This window comes from Thermobia domestica, chromosome 12, assembly GCF_964235325.1.
Source record: "Thermobia domestica chromosome 12, izTheDome1.hap1.1, whole genome shotgun sequence".
In the NCBI taxonomy this organism is placed as follows: Eukaryota; Metazoa; Arthropoda; class Insecta; order Zygentoma; family Lepismatidae; genus Thermobia; species Thermobia domestica.
Window position 1 is genome coordinate 226646522 of NC_137465.1, and position 14538 is coordinate 226661059.

General features: G+C 35.8%; 1 protein-coding gene across 3 annotated transcripts in view; it reads left to right on the top strand.

Moving 5' to 3' along the window:
* Positions 1-391: 391 nt before the first annotated feature.
* LOC145667071 (ABC transporter G family member 20-like) overlaps positions 392-14538 on the top strand; it is a 112175-nt gene continuing 98028 nt past the window's right edge. The window contains exons 1-4 of one of the 3 annotated variants that reach the window (XM_081734775.1): positions 392-451; positions 6415-6677; positions 12446-12605; positions 14232-14386. In XM_081734775.1, coding sequence (XP_081590901.1) covers positions 6493-6677; positions 12446-12605; positions 14232-14386 — 500 coding nt within the window. In that variant the 5' untranslated portion in view covers positions 392-451; positions 6415-6492. Of the gene's footprint in view, positions 452-689; positions 760-6414; positions 6678-12445; positions 12606-14231; positions 14387-14538 lie in introns of those variants that run through there. The other 2 variants (XM_081734773.1, XM_081734776.1) reach the window with 2 other exon arrangements.

Below are 14538 nucleotides of genomic sequence, written 5' to 3' on the forward strand. Positions count from 1 at the left end.
GTCCTCTTTAGCCTAACCGGCATATGCGTGGGACGTAAAACTTAAAAATTTCATTTTTTCTTTAATCACTTTGATGGAAGTTTTCAAAGAATACTGAATTTCAAGATTTCTCGTCAAATAATTTCCTCGAGAAAAATACCAAATTTATTCTACTTTTAATTTCAATTAAAAGTAGAATCAAGTGTTCGCCCTCAGTTTATTCAACAAAGGACTTGTTATCAAGAATTATTAATCTCAATTGCAGGACATAGGCAAACTAGGATGATAGATCTGTGCCTCAAAACTATTATCCTCGAAAGAGGTTAAGGAAAGGAAAATAAATGCTAGGGCAAAAGGCTCTTCAGAAAATGTGTAGAATCCAAATAACAGTTAGAACCAAAAAAAAAATGAACAATAGTGTCCTTTTACGAAATGAACAGTACATTTATTTTTTGACAAGAATACTAAATGTGTAAGTTTCCTCTTGTATAAATAAATCTGTAAGAAAGGGTTCTAAATTGAAATAGCATGATTTAATGATTACTATTTCTTGATTGCACCGCATTATAACAATACATTGTTAGTATTTAAAGAGAAATTCATTTTGAACGTTGGCAACTTGAGCAAAATGTAACGTTATATTCATGGCAGAAATATGTAACTTAAACAAGATTTCATAGATTCATTTAATGACCAATAATAATTGAGGATTAATTTAGTGGTTTTGAAGTAGTGTCTTTAATTAGAAGCAGTTAAGATCTTCGGCCTTCGAGCCGCAGGGTAGGTCCAATATATTACGATTTAATTTAAGTTAGGTTAGGTAAGGTTAAGTTAGTTAAGGGTAGGGTTCATATTTCTGGACCTACTCTCCGGTATTTAATCCGGGGTATGTTTAGTACAAGGGGTCCAGAAGCACGTAAAAAACACAAAATTTACAGGAGAAATGAGTGATGCAAGTACTTAGACGTAACATAACGTAACCAAATCTAATCTAACCTAACATAAACTAACGTAAGCTAACCTGAACTAACCTTAACTAACGTAATATTAGTAGAAATAAGCAAAATTCTATCATTTTTTGGAAAATTATGCGGGACTCCTACACTAATATAACATAAACTAAGCTAACCTAACGTAACCTAAACTAGTCTAACCTAACTTAAACTAACCAACCCTACCATAAACTAACCGAATATGAACAAAAATTACCAAAATTATAACATTTTTTAGAGAAAAGAGCTGGACCCCTTCTGCTAAACAGAGGCCTTTAATCCAAGTCTACTACAAAAATGAAGATATTGCAATCCATAAACAAATAAAAAGGGTGCTGGTTGGTTTTGGCGTACCACATTTTGGAAGATTTACAGGTAAAATTCAATACTTTGTGTGAACAGACATATTTGTAAGAAACACATGGCTCGTGTATAGCCCGCTCCCACCAGTTCTTTGTCACCGGAATTGGAAGAGTCACTACTACTACTACTACTACTACTACCGGTACTCCTACTACTGCTATTACTACTACTACTTATATCGAGAACAGAACCCAACCAACCCCTCCGGAGCTTCTAACCCGTACCTACTATTACTACTACTAGTAGCCTACTACTACTACTATTCCTACTAACTACCAACCTGCTACTACTATTGCTACTACTACTACTACCGGTACTCCTACTACTGCTATTACTCCTACTATTTATATCGAGAACAGAACCCAACCAACCCCTCCGGAGCTTCTAACGCGTTCCTACTATTACTACTACTAGTAGCCTAGTACTACTACTATTCCTACTAACTACCAACCTGCTACTACTATTGCTACTACTACTACTACTACTACTACCGGTACTCCTACTACTGCTATTACTACTACTACTTATATCGAGAACAGAAACCAACCAACCCCTGCGGGGCTTCTAATCCGTTCCTACTACTACTACTACTACTACTACTAGCCTACTACTACTACTATTGCTACTAACTACCACTACTGTTGCTACTACTACCACTACTACTACTACCACCGCTACTACTACTACTACTACCACCACTGCTACCGCTATTACTACTACTACTACTTATACTAAAGCTTCCTTCCCACAAGATTTACTTCTTAAATCTTTATAACATGCTGTTTCGATTCATTATGAACTAATATAAATCGTTGGAATCACTAATATGATCCGTTAAAAAGCACTGTAGGAAGCGAGCTATACTCATCCGAACACATTTCTGCAGGCGGCAGAATTTTATACAAAGTAATATGTGCTGTGCTATTACTGTTTTAATGCATTCATCGAAATTTCTATAAAAGGATTATATATCACAACTTTTAACTACAGATATCAATAAATTGCGATTGCAGTACTGTTCAATGCCTTACTTAAAATACCTAGCAGCAGACACACAGCACTGCAGTTAATTTTGTCACTATTGACAACCCGCTCAATTCGTGCCTTGAAATGGGGATGCAATAGTTGAACTGAGCAGATCACCTTCCACTCACCATCTAGAATGAGTGGGTACGCTACGGTTTTCTATGCGAGAGGTTATTGCATAAAGCATATTTCTTACGGGGATTAAATTAAAATGACAACTCATAAGTTCAATGAATGACTAACAGGTATATTTCTTATTTGAAAGTGTTGCTTGTGTAAGTGTCGTGGATAAAATGGATATCTAGAAACTTTGCCAGAAGAGCAATGCATACCAAGCATTGAGCATTTGAACACTGAATTTGAAGTCGCACATACCTTGATTGATGTCTTCGGTTGATGATCTCTGATGGCGCTCTCCTGGGTTGAAATGTTAGATGTCGATATCGCCAAGTTGATATCGTAGCTGACAGGTGTCTCTCAGGTTAATAAATGGTCCACATTGGAGATGGCGTCTCAATCCAATGTTCTGGTATAACTAACATGTTGGTTGAATGTTAAATGTTGGTTAAATGTTAGTTGACTAAAGATCGGCTCATTGAGACTGAAGACTGGAGTCTCAACGTTGTGATTGACTTTGTACTTTCAAATCACATTCAAAACTTAGCAGTATTTAACTTCTCCTTCTCGCGACTCGGTACTACTTGATGAATCGGCTCCGTACTACTCCATCGATAGGCTCCGAACTTCTCCTCCCGAGACTTCCTGTCCTCTGCTTTTGTTTCAGAATTCACTCCAGGAATTCGGTGGCGTCGTCTGACGTCAGGCACGTGTGTTCTCCTTTCTTTGGAAAAACAAGGTTCTTCCTCATTTCGAGAATCAAAAACTGCAACACTCGGAATGCTCTGATCTCATGATTCTAGGCAATTTCTACATATCCGTGAATGTGTCTCGTGTTCACAAACATTGTACAAATGCAACTCATGATTTTACAAAATGTTATTGCCGACGCATTTTATAAATTTATTTCCTGCATTCGCAGACTACCAATTATGTGTTATTGTTTGTTTTTATTCGCTGACGGCAAAATAGTATAATTTTACAAACTTGCATTGACGTGAATTATGTCTGTTATTTTCCTTCACCAAACAACAATTTTAATATCTTACATAAATCCAGTATTCTCAAAATAAATAAAATTAATCATTAAATTATGAATTTTGTTAATTAAAATACTGGCTCTGCCACACTATTGATAAATTGTGTTATATGCCGATTCCACTACAGTTCATTTGATATAACTTGTACTTTCTGATAGTCGCTTTCGTCTGTTTTTCCTTCCTGCACGTGATCACAATAATCAGGCAAGAAGAACTGTTTCTATAGCAACAGCACGTTCAGCCAATTACAGTGGCTCATTTCTCTCATCCTCCAATGATAAACGTTCCACCCTATCCGCACGTTGCCAATTTGAATATAAACAAATGTGCATTGTTTTAGTCAAATGTCGATTTGAGTAGTGGACCTGCTGGTTGTTGAAAGCATTCTTTTTAGTTCTCTTTAGTGTAATTTAATTTTATAAAACTGAGATTTACTTGAATTGAATATAAATCAAATCGTTAAATTTTACGTCCCACAGTTATGCTGGTTAGGCTAAAGGAGACGGTGATGATGAGAGATGAGTGAAATGAAGAAGATGCGAGGAAACGGGAGAACCCCGAGAAAACCCACGAGCTCGGTGTTTGTGCACCACAAAGTCCACACGGCGCGAGCTGGGATCGAACAAGGGACCTTAATCACCGGAGGTGAACGCTCTACCACTGAGCCACCGCGCCCCTTGAAAAATTTAGTGTTTCAATACCCGACGCAAAAGCTGGCAACACACATCGAGCACCACGCGCACAAGTAGAATCAGTTGCAGTATAAGTATTTTTCAATTTATACTTGTTATATTCCGTACCGTTCCACGCTATGTGTCAGTCACCCCATTTGAATGTCCATATTTTCATTACATATGTCTTTATAAAATTGTTGAAATCATTAAGTTTGCAGTTTACTTTCTCTACATGTGCCTCCCTCACTCCGTACTGTTCTGCACCATGATTCAGCGTCATCCATTTGGGTCTTTTCCAGAGGATTCTCAACAACACCTGCATATATCTTATTTGCTTGTATTTTCCTTGCAAATAACATGACTCACCTCTTGGGCGTCATGATTTTATTATCTTTGTGGTATTTGATGGCAAACATAATGCATACCTTTACCTAGACTAAATGTATTTTTGTATTTCACCAAATAGTAAGACCACAAGGTCTACATTGACTAATACATATTACACTCATGGCAACTATAAGCGAACTCTATTGCGTTCTAAACGGCGAGAGAGAGGGCTTTAGGTAGGCCAAAATTAAGGTTAAAGGATAATATACCTATGGATTGACCTAATGGCATATACTGTGATGTATTACTGATATATGATATCTGTATTTGCACAGTGACAACACCAAAATCTTTCTGCTCATCACCTGATTTTTACATTGACTTGAAAGATTCTTGTTTCGTTTGGTAATACGTTCCATTTGGTAGCTGTATACGATTGTTTTGAAATCTTGCCTTACATTTCCTAAGGGCAAAGGTATGTCTTGTACTCATTCCAGCATGCTGATTTCGACGCACAACGTTTGTTTTTCATACGTCTCGCACTTTTGCCTTGACGTCTGATTTATTTGATTCCTTGACACTTTTTCCCGATATTTCCCATTATCGACAGATAGCCCAGTGTGTATAGCTTACTGACATGAGTAGTACGATACTCCCCAATAGAATTGTGGTGCACTACAGTCCGTTGGCCAGTAGAGGCAAAAAAAAAAAAAAAAACGGTCTTTTCCCACTTACCGCCATGTTAATTCAAGTCCCGCAAACGTTCATCACACAGATGTACTATTTATATGATCACACGCTGTAATAAATCCTCATCTTGGGGAATAAATAAAACAAAATCACCCATGTAGAAAAGGTATAGATAATGTATATTTTTGGCAATTTTTTACCCATAGAACGGGATAAGGAGGAACGCACACATTTACAAAGTTACATCCCTTGATCCTATAGAACAATTACCACTTTTTTAATTTTTTTTTACTACACCCAAATTTAAGGGCTGAATCAATGTTCCACTGCCAAAATTCGATTGGCGCACCGTAGTATGTGTGTCTCTGAAAGAGAATGGATTTATGCATAGGGTTATAGAAAGAAATGAGATAGACTACCCAAACATTCAAAGATTCCATTTTTTAGTTTTGGGAATTTTCAGAATTTAAGAGGTGGTCCTGTGAATTCCTTCAAAAAAAATTCAAGGAGAGGACCTACGCATTTCTGCGAGAGTAAAGGCGGTAGACCAATGTACCCCTCTCAAAAGTTATTTATTAATTAGGTATCCCTGGCGTAAATTGTTTGCAGGCGAAGTGTCCCAAGACCTCCAAGTACTACTAACTTCATTATTTAAGTATTAATGTTAATGTCATTAAAGATTAATAATAATATGTAACTTCCGAATATAGAAAAAATATTATTTTTTTATTTATATTTATTAGATATTGACATACACTACTTTCAGAAGTTGTAATATTTTTTTATGATGATTACCATCCTTCCTATAATTTGCGCAAACATATTTCTTTTGATGTATCATTAAAATAAATAAAAAGTGTTGCACCGAAGGGCAATATTTTACTTTAAGATATAGGCTAATTGACTCGTTTGGAAAACAAGTAATTTCTATTATATTCGTTAGAAATATCAAGGAATTACATTAGTATATTCTGAGTTCTGACTGCCATAGTAAGTATATATTTGCGTAAAGTAACTTATTTGCAAAGACAGAATGGACGATTTATTATTTAGGAAACGTGAAACACATGTTGACCAATGTAAACAAATATTTATGTTTGTAATTTTCCACAAAATATTTTATTTATTTTGTTTGTTCTTATTTTCTAGTATGGTGAGACGTATGTTGATATGTATTAAAATATACATAATCATTTATTATTTCAGGGTGCATTTTTCTATAGCTTCGTGCCCATCCAATGATGAGCCCTTTAGTTGTTCAACATTTTATTTTAAGAGAACATAATGGAGGAGACAAGTGATAGACATAATACCAAACCGAAAGACCTTCCAGAACAGAAGAAGTGGAAATCCCTTGCACCAGATAAAACAGTTCCTTGTATACAAGTAATAAATGCTCATAAGTGTTACGGAAGACGACGAGTTCTTGTGCTCTCAGGACTTAATATGAGAGTAGAATGTGGGCAAATGTGAGTGTAATATGCTTTCAATTCAAACTTCACTTATTAGCAGAAGCTCACTATTGTTACGTGCTTATTAGTTTTAATAGAATAGTATTAAATACGAGGTTTCTATAAGGATCTACATACAAGACAGATAATACACAGGATATATGATTTGTAACATACGAGTAGCAGTCAAAAAATTCCCGGAATTCTGTTGTAGCTCTTTAATTATCAGAATATAAGTACATATTTACTTAATCGCCTTCTAAGTTAGCACCTTCTGAACCAGGGGCGGATCCAGGGGGGCGATCGGGGCGATCGCCCCTCCCCAGAAGAGGAAACTTTCTTATTTTATATATATAAATAAAACCCATCCCAAAGTTTGGAGGCCTTAAAAGTAGCAGTATAACAACCACCGCTTCCCCCCCCCCAGAAATCGGTCCTGGATCCACCCCTTTCTGAACACACACACATTTGTTCCAGCGCTCCTATGATTGGTGAAAACTCCGACGGAAGGCCTCTTTTGGTATCTTCCAAAGCTCAGCCGTCACATTGGTTTTGATCTCTTCTACGTTGGTGAAACGAAAAAGGCCCACTTTTAGCTTTGAGAAGAGCCAAACATCCGATGATGCTAAACTGCTTTAAGGCTATTAACCCCTCTGAGTCAGATATTCCCCAATTTGCACATGAACTTGATATTGCTCGGTCTGTGAAATTACAACAATTGATTACTACACACTTCTCCGTTTAGCTAGACACTATTCGTACACTGCCTGTTAAGACGTGTTCACACTTGTTAAATTCAGAATTACGCAACCTAGGGACTGTATTATCCAAGATTCATTGTGATTACATCCCAACTCCAGAACCACAACAACATTCCGGGAAGTTTTTGATTTCCCCTCTTACTACCATTTAAAAGGAGATGTAGTAATAACTTAGGATACCATAGACATTTAGACTCTTTTATGCAATCTTCTATTCACCCATAATGTACCCTTGAACTCTGCAATAATTCTATTTTCTCTCTCTATCATAGTATGTTATAGTTGGGATTATCAATACATTAAAATATGACAATATATTACATTTCACTCTAATCCTCAAACAGTAAAACCGATTCTACATTTTATGATCCTTTCAAAGACTCAACTCAAGCAACTTCGCATTACAAGCATGTTATTAGATTTATTATTTTTTAATCTCAGGCCAAAACATTGAGTTTTTTATTTTTTTTAAAAAAAAGGAAGCAAACTTTTCCAGTATTTACATTTATAGTTCTTTGAGATTATTTCTCTCTTTCTTTCTCTTGGTAATTTGAAGACAATATGCTACATGTTTTTTACATCAAAACTTAGAGGGCCGTACCGGATAAATGTCCAGAAAGATAGAAGTATGCACTTACAAAAGTTTCAGCAATATGGCTCTTTTTAGAAATGCAAATCGAGGGAGGGTGCTGTGGCTCAGTGGTAGAGCTTTCACCTCCGGTGCTTGGGGTCCCTGGTTCCATCCCAGCTCGCGCCGTGTGGACTTTGTGGTGGACAAACACCGTGCTCGTTAGTTTTCTCGGGGTTGTCCCGTTTCCTCCCACTTTCTTCATTCCACCATTTCACTCATCTCTCATCATCACCGTCTCCTTTAGCCTAACCGGCATAACCGTAAAACTTGAATATTTCGTTTCATTTTTTTCACATCGAGGGGATGAATGGTCATTTGATCAACAAACTTCTTTAGGATTTTAGCCAGTGTTCAATGATTCTAATTGAACTTTAATCTAGTGTCCGGGATCTAGGATCTAGGTGTGCTTAAATGATACCAAGAATTAGAAGAAGACGAATACAGATATTGAATGCGAAAAGAAGAAAGAGAGGTAGAAGAGAAAGTATTAACTCAAGGAAAGGTATTACGAACACACTACCTAGTGGACCAATATGGACTTCTCTTCATTCTTACGACCGACGGACGTGACTTCTGGCTCTGGACGGACGGACGCCAAGTCGGCGTTGGCAATGTCCTCTTGATAAAGACTAAACCACGTATGTGCATCTAGGTTTCATTACAGCTCGGGGAGACGAGAAAGACTATGGTCGGCTACGGTACTAATTCACTTTTGTCTTCTCCATACCAACATCTCGTTGTTGTGACTTCAGTGCTGATAAATTCGCTGGTCGCAAATCAAAGCATCTTTGCCGGGTTTAGAGACTCCATGACTTGCTGAAATTATCCTCTTCGAAAGGAATCTAGCCCGAGTTCTCCTATGGAGTTGTTTTAAATAATCGATTTGGCATACGTCATGCTGACAATTGCAAGGAATGAATGACACGACTACATGTATGATTAGAATGCGGTAGAAGGTGATGCATGTAGTTTATTTGCTTTTCTTTACATCTGTTGAGAAGACGAATTTACAAATTCAATGTATATTTCTCCGTTTCGATGTCTGGCGGCACTTCATGATTTACAAGTGTTAGGATCTAGAACTGACTTTGGATACATCCTACAAGCATCCTTAGATGTCTGCGGAGACGAAATCACTCGGAAATTCTCTCTTATAATTTGATTTATATTGTATTTCTTTCACTTCTGGGGCAAAAATACAATTGTAGATCAAACCATATATTTAATACACCCTAATATACTTTTTCATGTTGATTATTTGAGATATGATTTTAATAAAGTTTTCTTTTCATTAAATGATTATCGAATCTGTCAACATATATCAAATGATTGCTAATTATTAACAAAGTATACATACTTTAAAAAAGGATATACAGTGTAAACATCTTATTAAACTGGCTCTGTACATACGCTAAACATGTTATTAAACTGATGTTGTACACAGTGTCAACTGGCAGTGTATACAATGTAAACATCTTATTATATTGCACTACATACAGTGCCTTCTAAAAGTACTGGAAAACTTTGATTGGTTTGGTTTTAGCGTCCTGTCCAGCAGCAAGACTATATGGGACGTGGACCTGCAGTTTAACGTAGAATACGAACCATATGAGCTCCCTCCGGAAATCGAACCCGGGTCTACCACGGCCAAAGGCGGGTATGGTAATCGCTTAGCCATGAGGGCGCATTGGAGAGGTTCGAGAAATGCCTTTGGGTCTTATCCTAAAAGGATGTGCATGTAAGCTTGGTTTAAGAATGAAAATGTATAATTTAATGTAAGCATAGTGGATGTGAGTGAAGTGCAATTGGCAGAAAAATATATTTTATTCGGGTGGATTTAAAGTCGAAAATGCTGTCATGAAAGAAAGAAGAAATGAAATATGAAAACCATGATCTAAGTGGAATGCTGTAATGATCGCTTGTAAAGCTAAGTTTAAAAGCAGTGGACATCGTGATTACAAGTGTATATGCCAACAGCCGACCATGATGACAATGAAGTAGGAGAAATATATGACGAGATTAGTGACATATTGCATCAAGAGGGAAGAAGTAAGAGAATAAACTGTGAGTTAGATGGTGCGGTTTGGATTAGGCAGGAGAAAAGCACGGGGCCAAATGCTTATCGACCTTTGTAAACGTAATATAGTAGCGATGAATACGCGGTTTAAGGAAAGAAAAACCAAACTGTATACGTGTAAAAGTTCAGGAGACAAGAAACACTACATAATCGATTATAATCACAACTTTCAGAAATAGTGTACAAAACATAAAGACATTATCAGGATTGACCTGGATCACAATCTACAAATGGTGGAGGGGTAAACATGGTTAAAGTCAATCAAGAAAAATGGGAGGAGAAATCGAAGATGGAATTTCGGACAACTACGAAGTTTGGACAGTGAAATGAAAGAAGAGATAGACGAAAATTTTGTGCAATAGACGATATGGTAGGCAGCATAGATAATAGCTGGGTGAAAGTTAACAGATTTTGGTAGATACACTCAACAGAAACATTGGTAAGATGAAGACAGTACAGGGAAAACGGAGCGTAACTTAAGCGATGATTAAAAAGATAAATGAAAGCAAAAGGGCGAAAAGAACGGACTTCAAAGAATATACAAGGCTGAATAATGAATTGAGAATAGAAATTGACAGTCAGAGAGAAGTGCATGGAGAGATATGTGAAAAAATAATATAACTTTAACGGTGCCCAAAGAAATGATGTAATATATCAGAAAGCACAGGAATTGGGAGACAAAGTTAACAAATATACGCACATTTGGAATCGAAGATCGACAAGATCACGTAGTCATTGACCAACGCATCCTTAGGATCTGGTAGGAATACATAAAGGATCTATATGGTTACAAGAACCGTCTGAGAGATATTGCTATCGAAGCAGAGGAAGAAGTGGATAAATAAGAAAAAGAAACCAATACTTCTTAAAAAGTGAAGTAGCAGAAACCATCAAAGACATGCGAAGGAGAAAGGTCACTGAGCAGTGGATTTGCTAAAGACATTAGAACACAATACAATGAAAGTATTGATTTCACTAATTAACAAGATTTACATGAGTAAATAACACAGAAAGGATTTTCTACAATATCTACAGGATGCAATGTTACAATGATTGCATTATCTAAGAAAAAACAGGAAAATAAATACAATAATCACAGAACTACTAGCCTTGTTTCCTATACTGAAAAGATTATTGCGTGTGTACTGAACAGGCACTGGAAAGTAAGATAGAAGAGATGTTGGAGGGAGATCAATTTGGATTCCGGAAAGTAAAAGACACCAAAGGTACTATTGGGTTGATCAGAATAATATAAGAACAAACTCTTGACTTCACTTTCAACAATTTAGTGTTATCTTCATTAGACATTCAGTGAAAAACACATCTTTAGAATATATATATATATATATTCTAAAGATGTGTTTTTTACTGATGTCTGTCCAACTAGAAATCTGCCTGGACTCTGTTACCAGTCTACCTCTTGTTTATCTTCTATTTTAGGCTAACACCTGTCCAACTGCTTTGATGCTGATTCCAGATAACTTTCCTCTTGTTTCCCCTTTATGTATAGCTTATATAACATTAAATGTTAAAAAAATATGCATACTAAAACTGATTTTAAATGTAACAATATAAACAATATAAATGTAACACTATTAAAGTATATAGAAATAAATCTAGATCCTCTCTTTTCCTGCGGTTTGCTCCAATAATTTATTCCACAGCTTATGTTTCAACAGTCCATTGTCCAGTTCATAAATATGTCACTTCTTTCTTTCTTAATCCATTATGTTTCCTTTCATTTCCATATTTATGTCTTATTCTTCCTCCTTTCCAGCCCTTGGACACCATCCCAATACTTTTTTAACCTGTTTCCTTAATGTGTTTGTAAATAACATTATTCTCTCTCTCTTTAGCTTCACATCGTCCCTATGTTGTTTTACTGTAGTCATTCCTTAAGTTTTCTCTGTTTCCCCATTGTATTTCATATCACAATCCTTACACTCCACTTTATACACTACACCTTCATCTTCTTAATGTTTAAATGGAGGTGGTGATTATGTAGAGAAGTAAGGGAAGCTTCAGGTATGTAACTTGCTTTTACCAATGAATATTTTTTTTCACTTTGTATAACTAAACGGTTTTTATTTTCTGGATGACCCTGGTAGTATCAATATTATTCACAACTATTATCAGTCTAATAAGATTTTTAATTTTAACGTGTTCTAAATTATGTTTATCAAAGTATTTATTAATAAAATCGAGTTCTAGAATACAAGGGTGGTACTGGTTTTAAAACTAATTAATTCTTAATGTATTCGTGTTTACGAAATACAATTATGAAATGTGTGATTTCAAATATGTTCTACAATTGCAGCTATGGATTGCTTGGACCTAGTGGTACTGGAAAAACAACCCTTATTAGATGTATATTAGGCTTAACAAAACTAGACGAAGGTGATCTTCTTTTGTTTGGATTCAAACCGGCAGAACTTCGAGGTTCCATCCCAGGTCCTAGTGTTGGTTATATGCCTCAGGTGCTCATTGTTTAACATGGTTGAATTTTAGTAATTATGATTAAATCTAAATGTTTGTAATTTATTTCCCCGCTGAAAATACAAAATCACATTTTCTTATAATGGGAAGATTATACCAATTTGTATAAGTATTATTTGGAATACTTTTTAAAAGAAAATAGCATCTAAGACTTAACATATAAAAACAAGAAATAAGAGGGTTTTTTTATACGAGAGTGGAAGAGTTGTTTAATTTTAACTTATAAATAATGTTGCCTCTCCTAAATGTGATATTCAATAACGTCATGAAATTTATTTAAACCCTACCACCAAAAGTTTCCTGGAAAATACAAATTGTACCCAAAAAAAAGATGTCCCCTATTAGGAAGAGCGCTGATTTCTCTGTAAATTTGGAGGGAGGCATTCAGATGCAGAAGGTATATATGTAAGAATTTTAAGACAATTTGCATTCAAATTATGCCAAACATTGTATATTCAAAAATACAATAGGGGGCCCAGATGAGCTTTGGGGGGTCCGCCCCCCGACCCTCCCCCAGAATCGGCGCCCTTGCCTACTAGGTTCATGATACTCCTCTCATATTTTTTATACAATACAAAGAAAATAATGTATACAACAGGGGTGCCCACAAGGGGGGGGCTATGACGCAAACTGCGTCATTGAAATATTTGGGGGTTAAAAATCTATATAAATATGTTTGAGGGGGTGTAAAAATTAATTGAAAAGATTTTTTTCATGGAAGAACACCTATGGATAGACAATTGCGGGGGGGTGCGTCATGGACATAAGGGAGGTGGGCACCACTGTATACAAGTATGCATAATTGTCACAAGGATATCTATGTTGCATCAGTAGAATCATACGATAATATATCTTACCAATATCTTTTGAATTGAAACGTTAAAATCACTAGTTTTCTGTATTCTAAAATGTTTTCTTAAAACAGGAGCTATACTTAGTCAGGAGAGGGACCGGGTAGAGCTTTTACCTCAGTGGTAGAGCTTTCACCTCTGCTGCATGGGTTCCTTGGTCCGATCTCAGCTCGCGTCAAATGATGGACAAACAACCCTGTTCGCGGATTTTCTCAGACTTCTCCCGTTTCTTCCCACTTTCTTCATTCCACCATTTCATTTAATACCCATCATCAGCATCTCCTTTAGCCTAGGCGGCATAATCGTGGGACATAAAACAACATAAAGATTTCATTTCATTTCATTTCTTAGTCAGGATGTAAATTGATTGATCAACTCATTCACATATTTACAAAATAAATTTCACCTTCTGGAACATTTTTGAAATTTTGAACATGACAATGTTTAGAATACATTTTTTTACCGCATGCATTTGCATGTGAACACTTTATATATCTACGTAATGTAATTAATTACTGTTTAGTGTTTTACTGTTTTCAATACATTATCAACATTGGGGTAAGTAGGACAAAGTGCTAAGTTTTCTAATCGTAAAATACGTATATTGCAAAACTCAAGCCACGAAATTTGTCTATTGTAAATATATCTAGGTAATATGCAGAAAGAACAGTATCATAGCATTTTGATGCTTTTCAACTTTCAGTATTTTTAACATATTTAGAGTAAATTTTATTATCTTTTTTGTATTGTCAACAGGAATTGGCTCTTTATGGTGCATTTACAATTCATGAGACCTTGTACTTTTTTGGATGTGTATTTGGTCTAAAGCGATCTTATATTTCTGAAAGAATTACTTTTTTACTGGAATTACTTGACCTTCCTAGTGCTTCACGCTTAGTGAAAACTCTCAGGTACGATACTTGAGTTTACAGTAATGATCCATTTAAGAATATGCCTGTTTCTCAAGTTTTAGTTTATTGTGTGGTGATTAGACAATAAACTAGTTTTAAAAGTATATGAAGTGCCTAATGGTGTCTTTAAAGTAACAACATATTTATTTTAG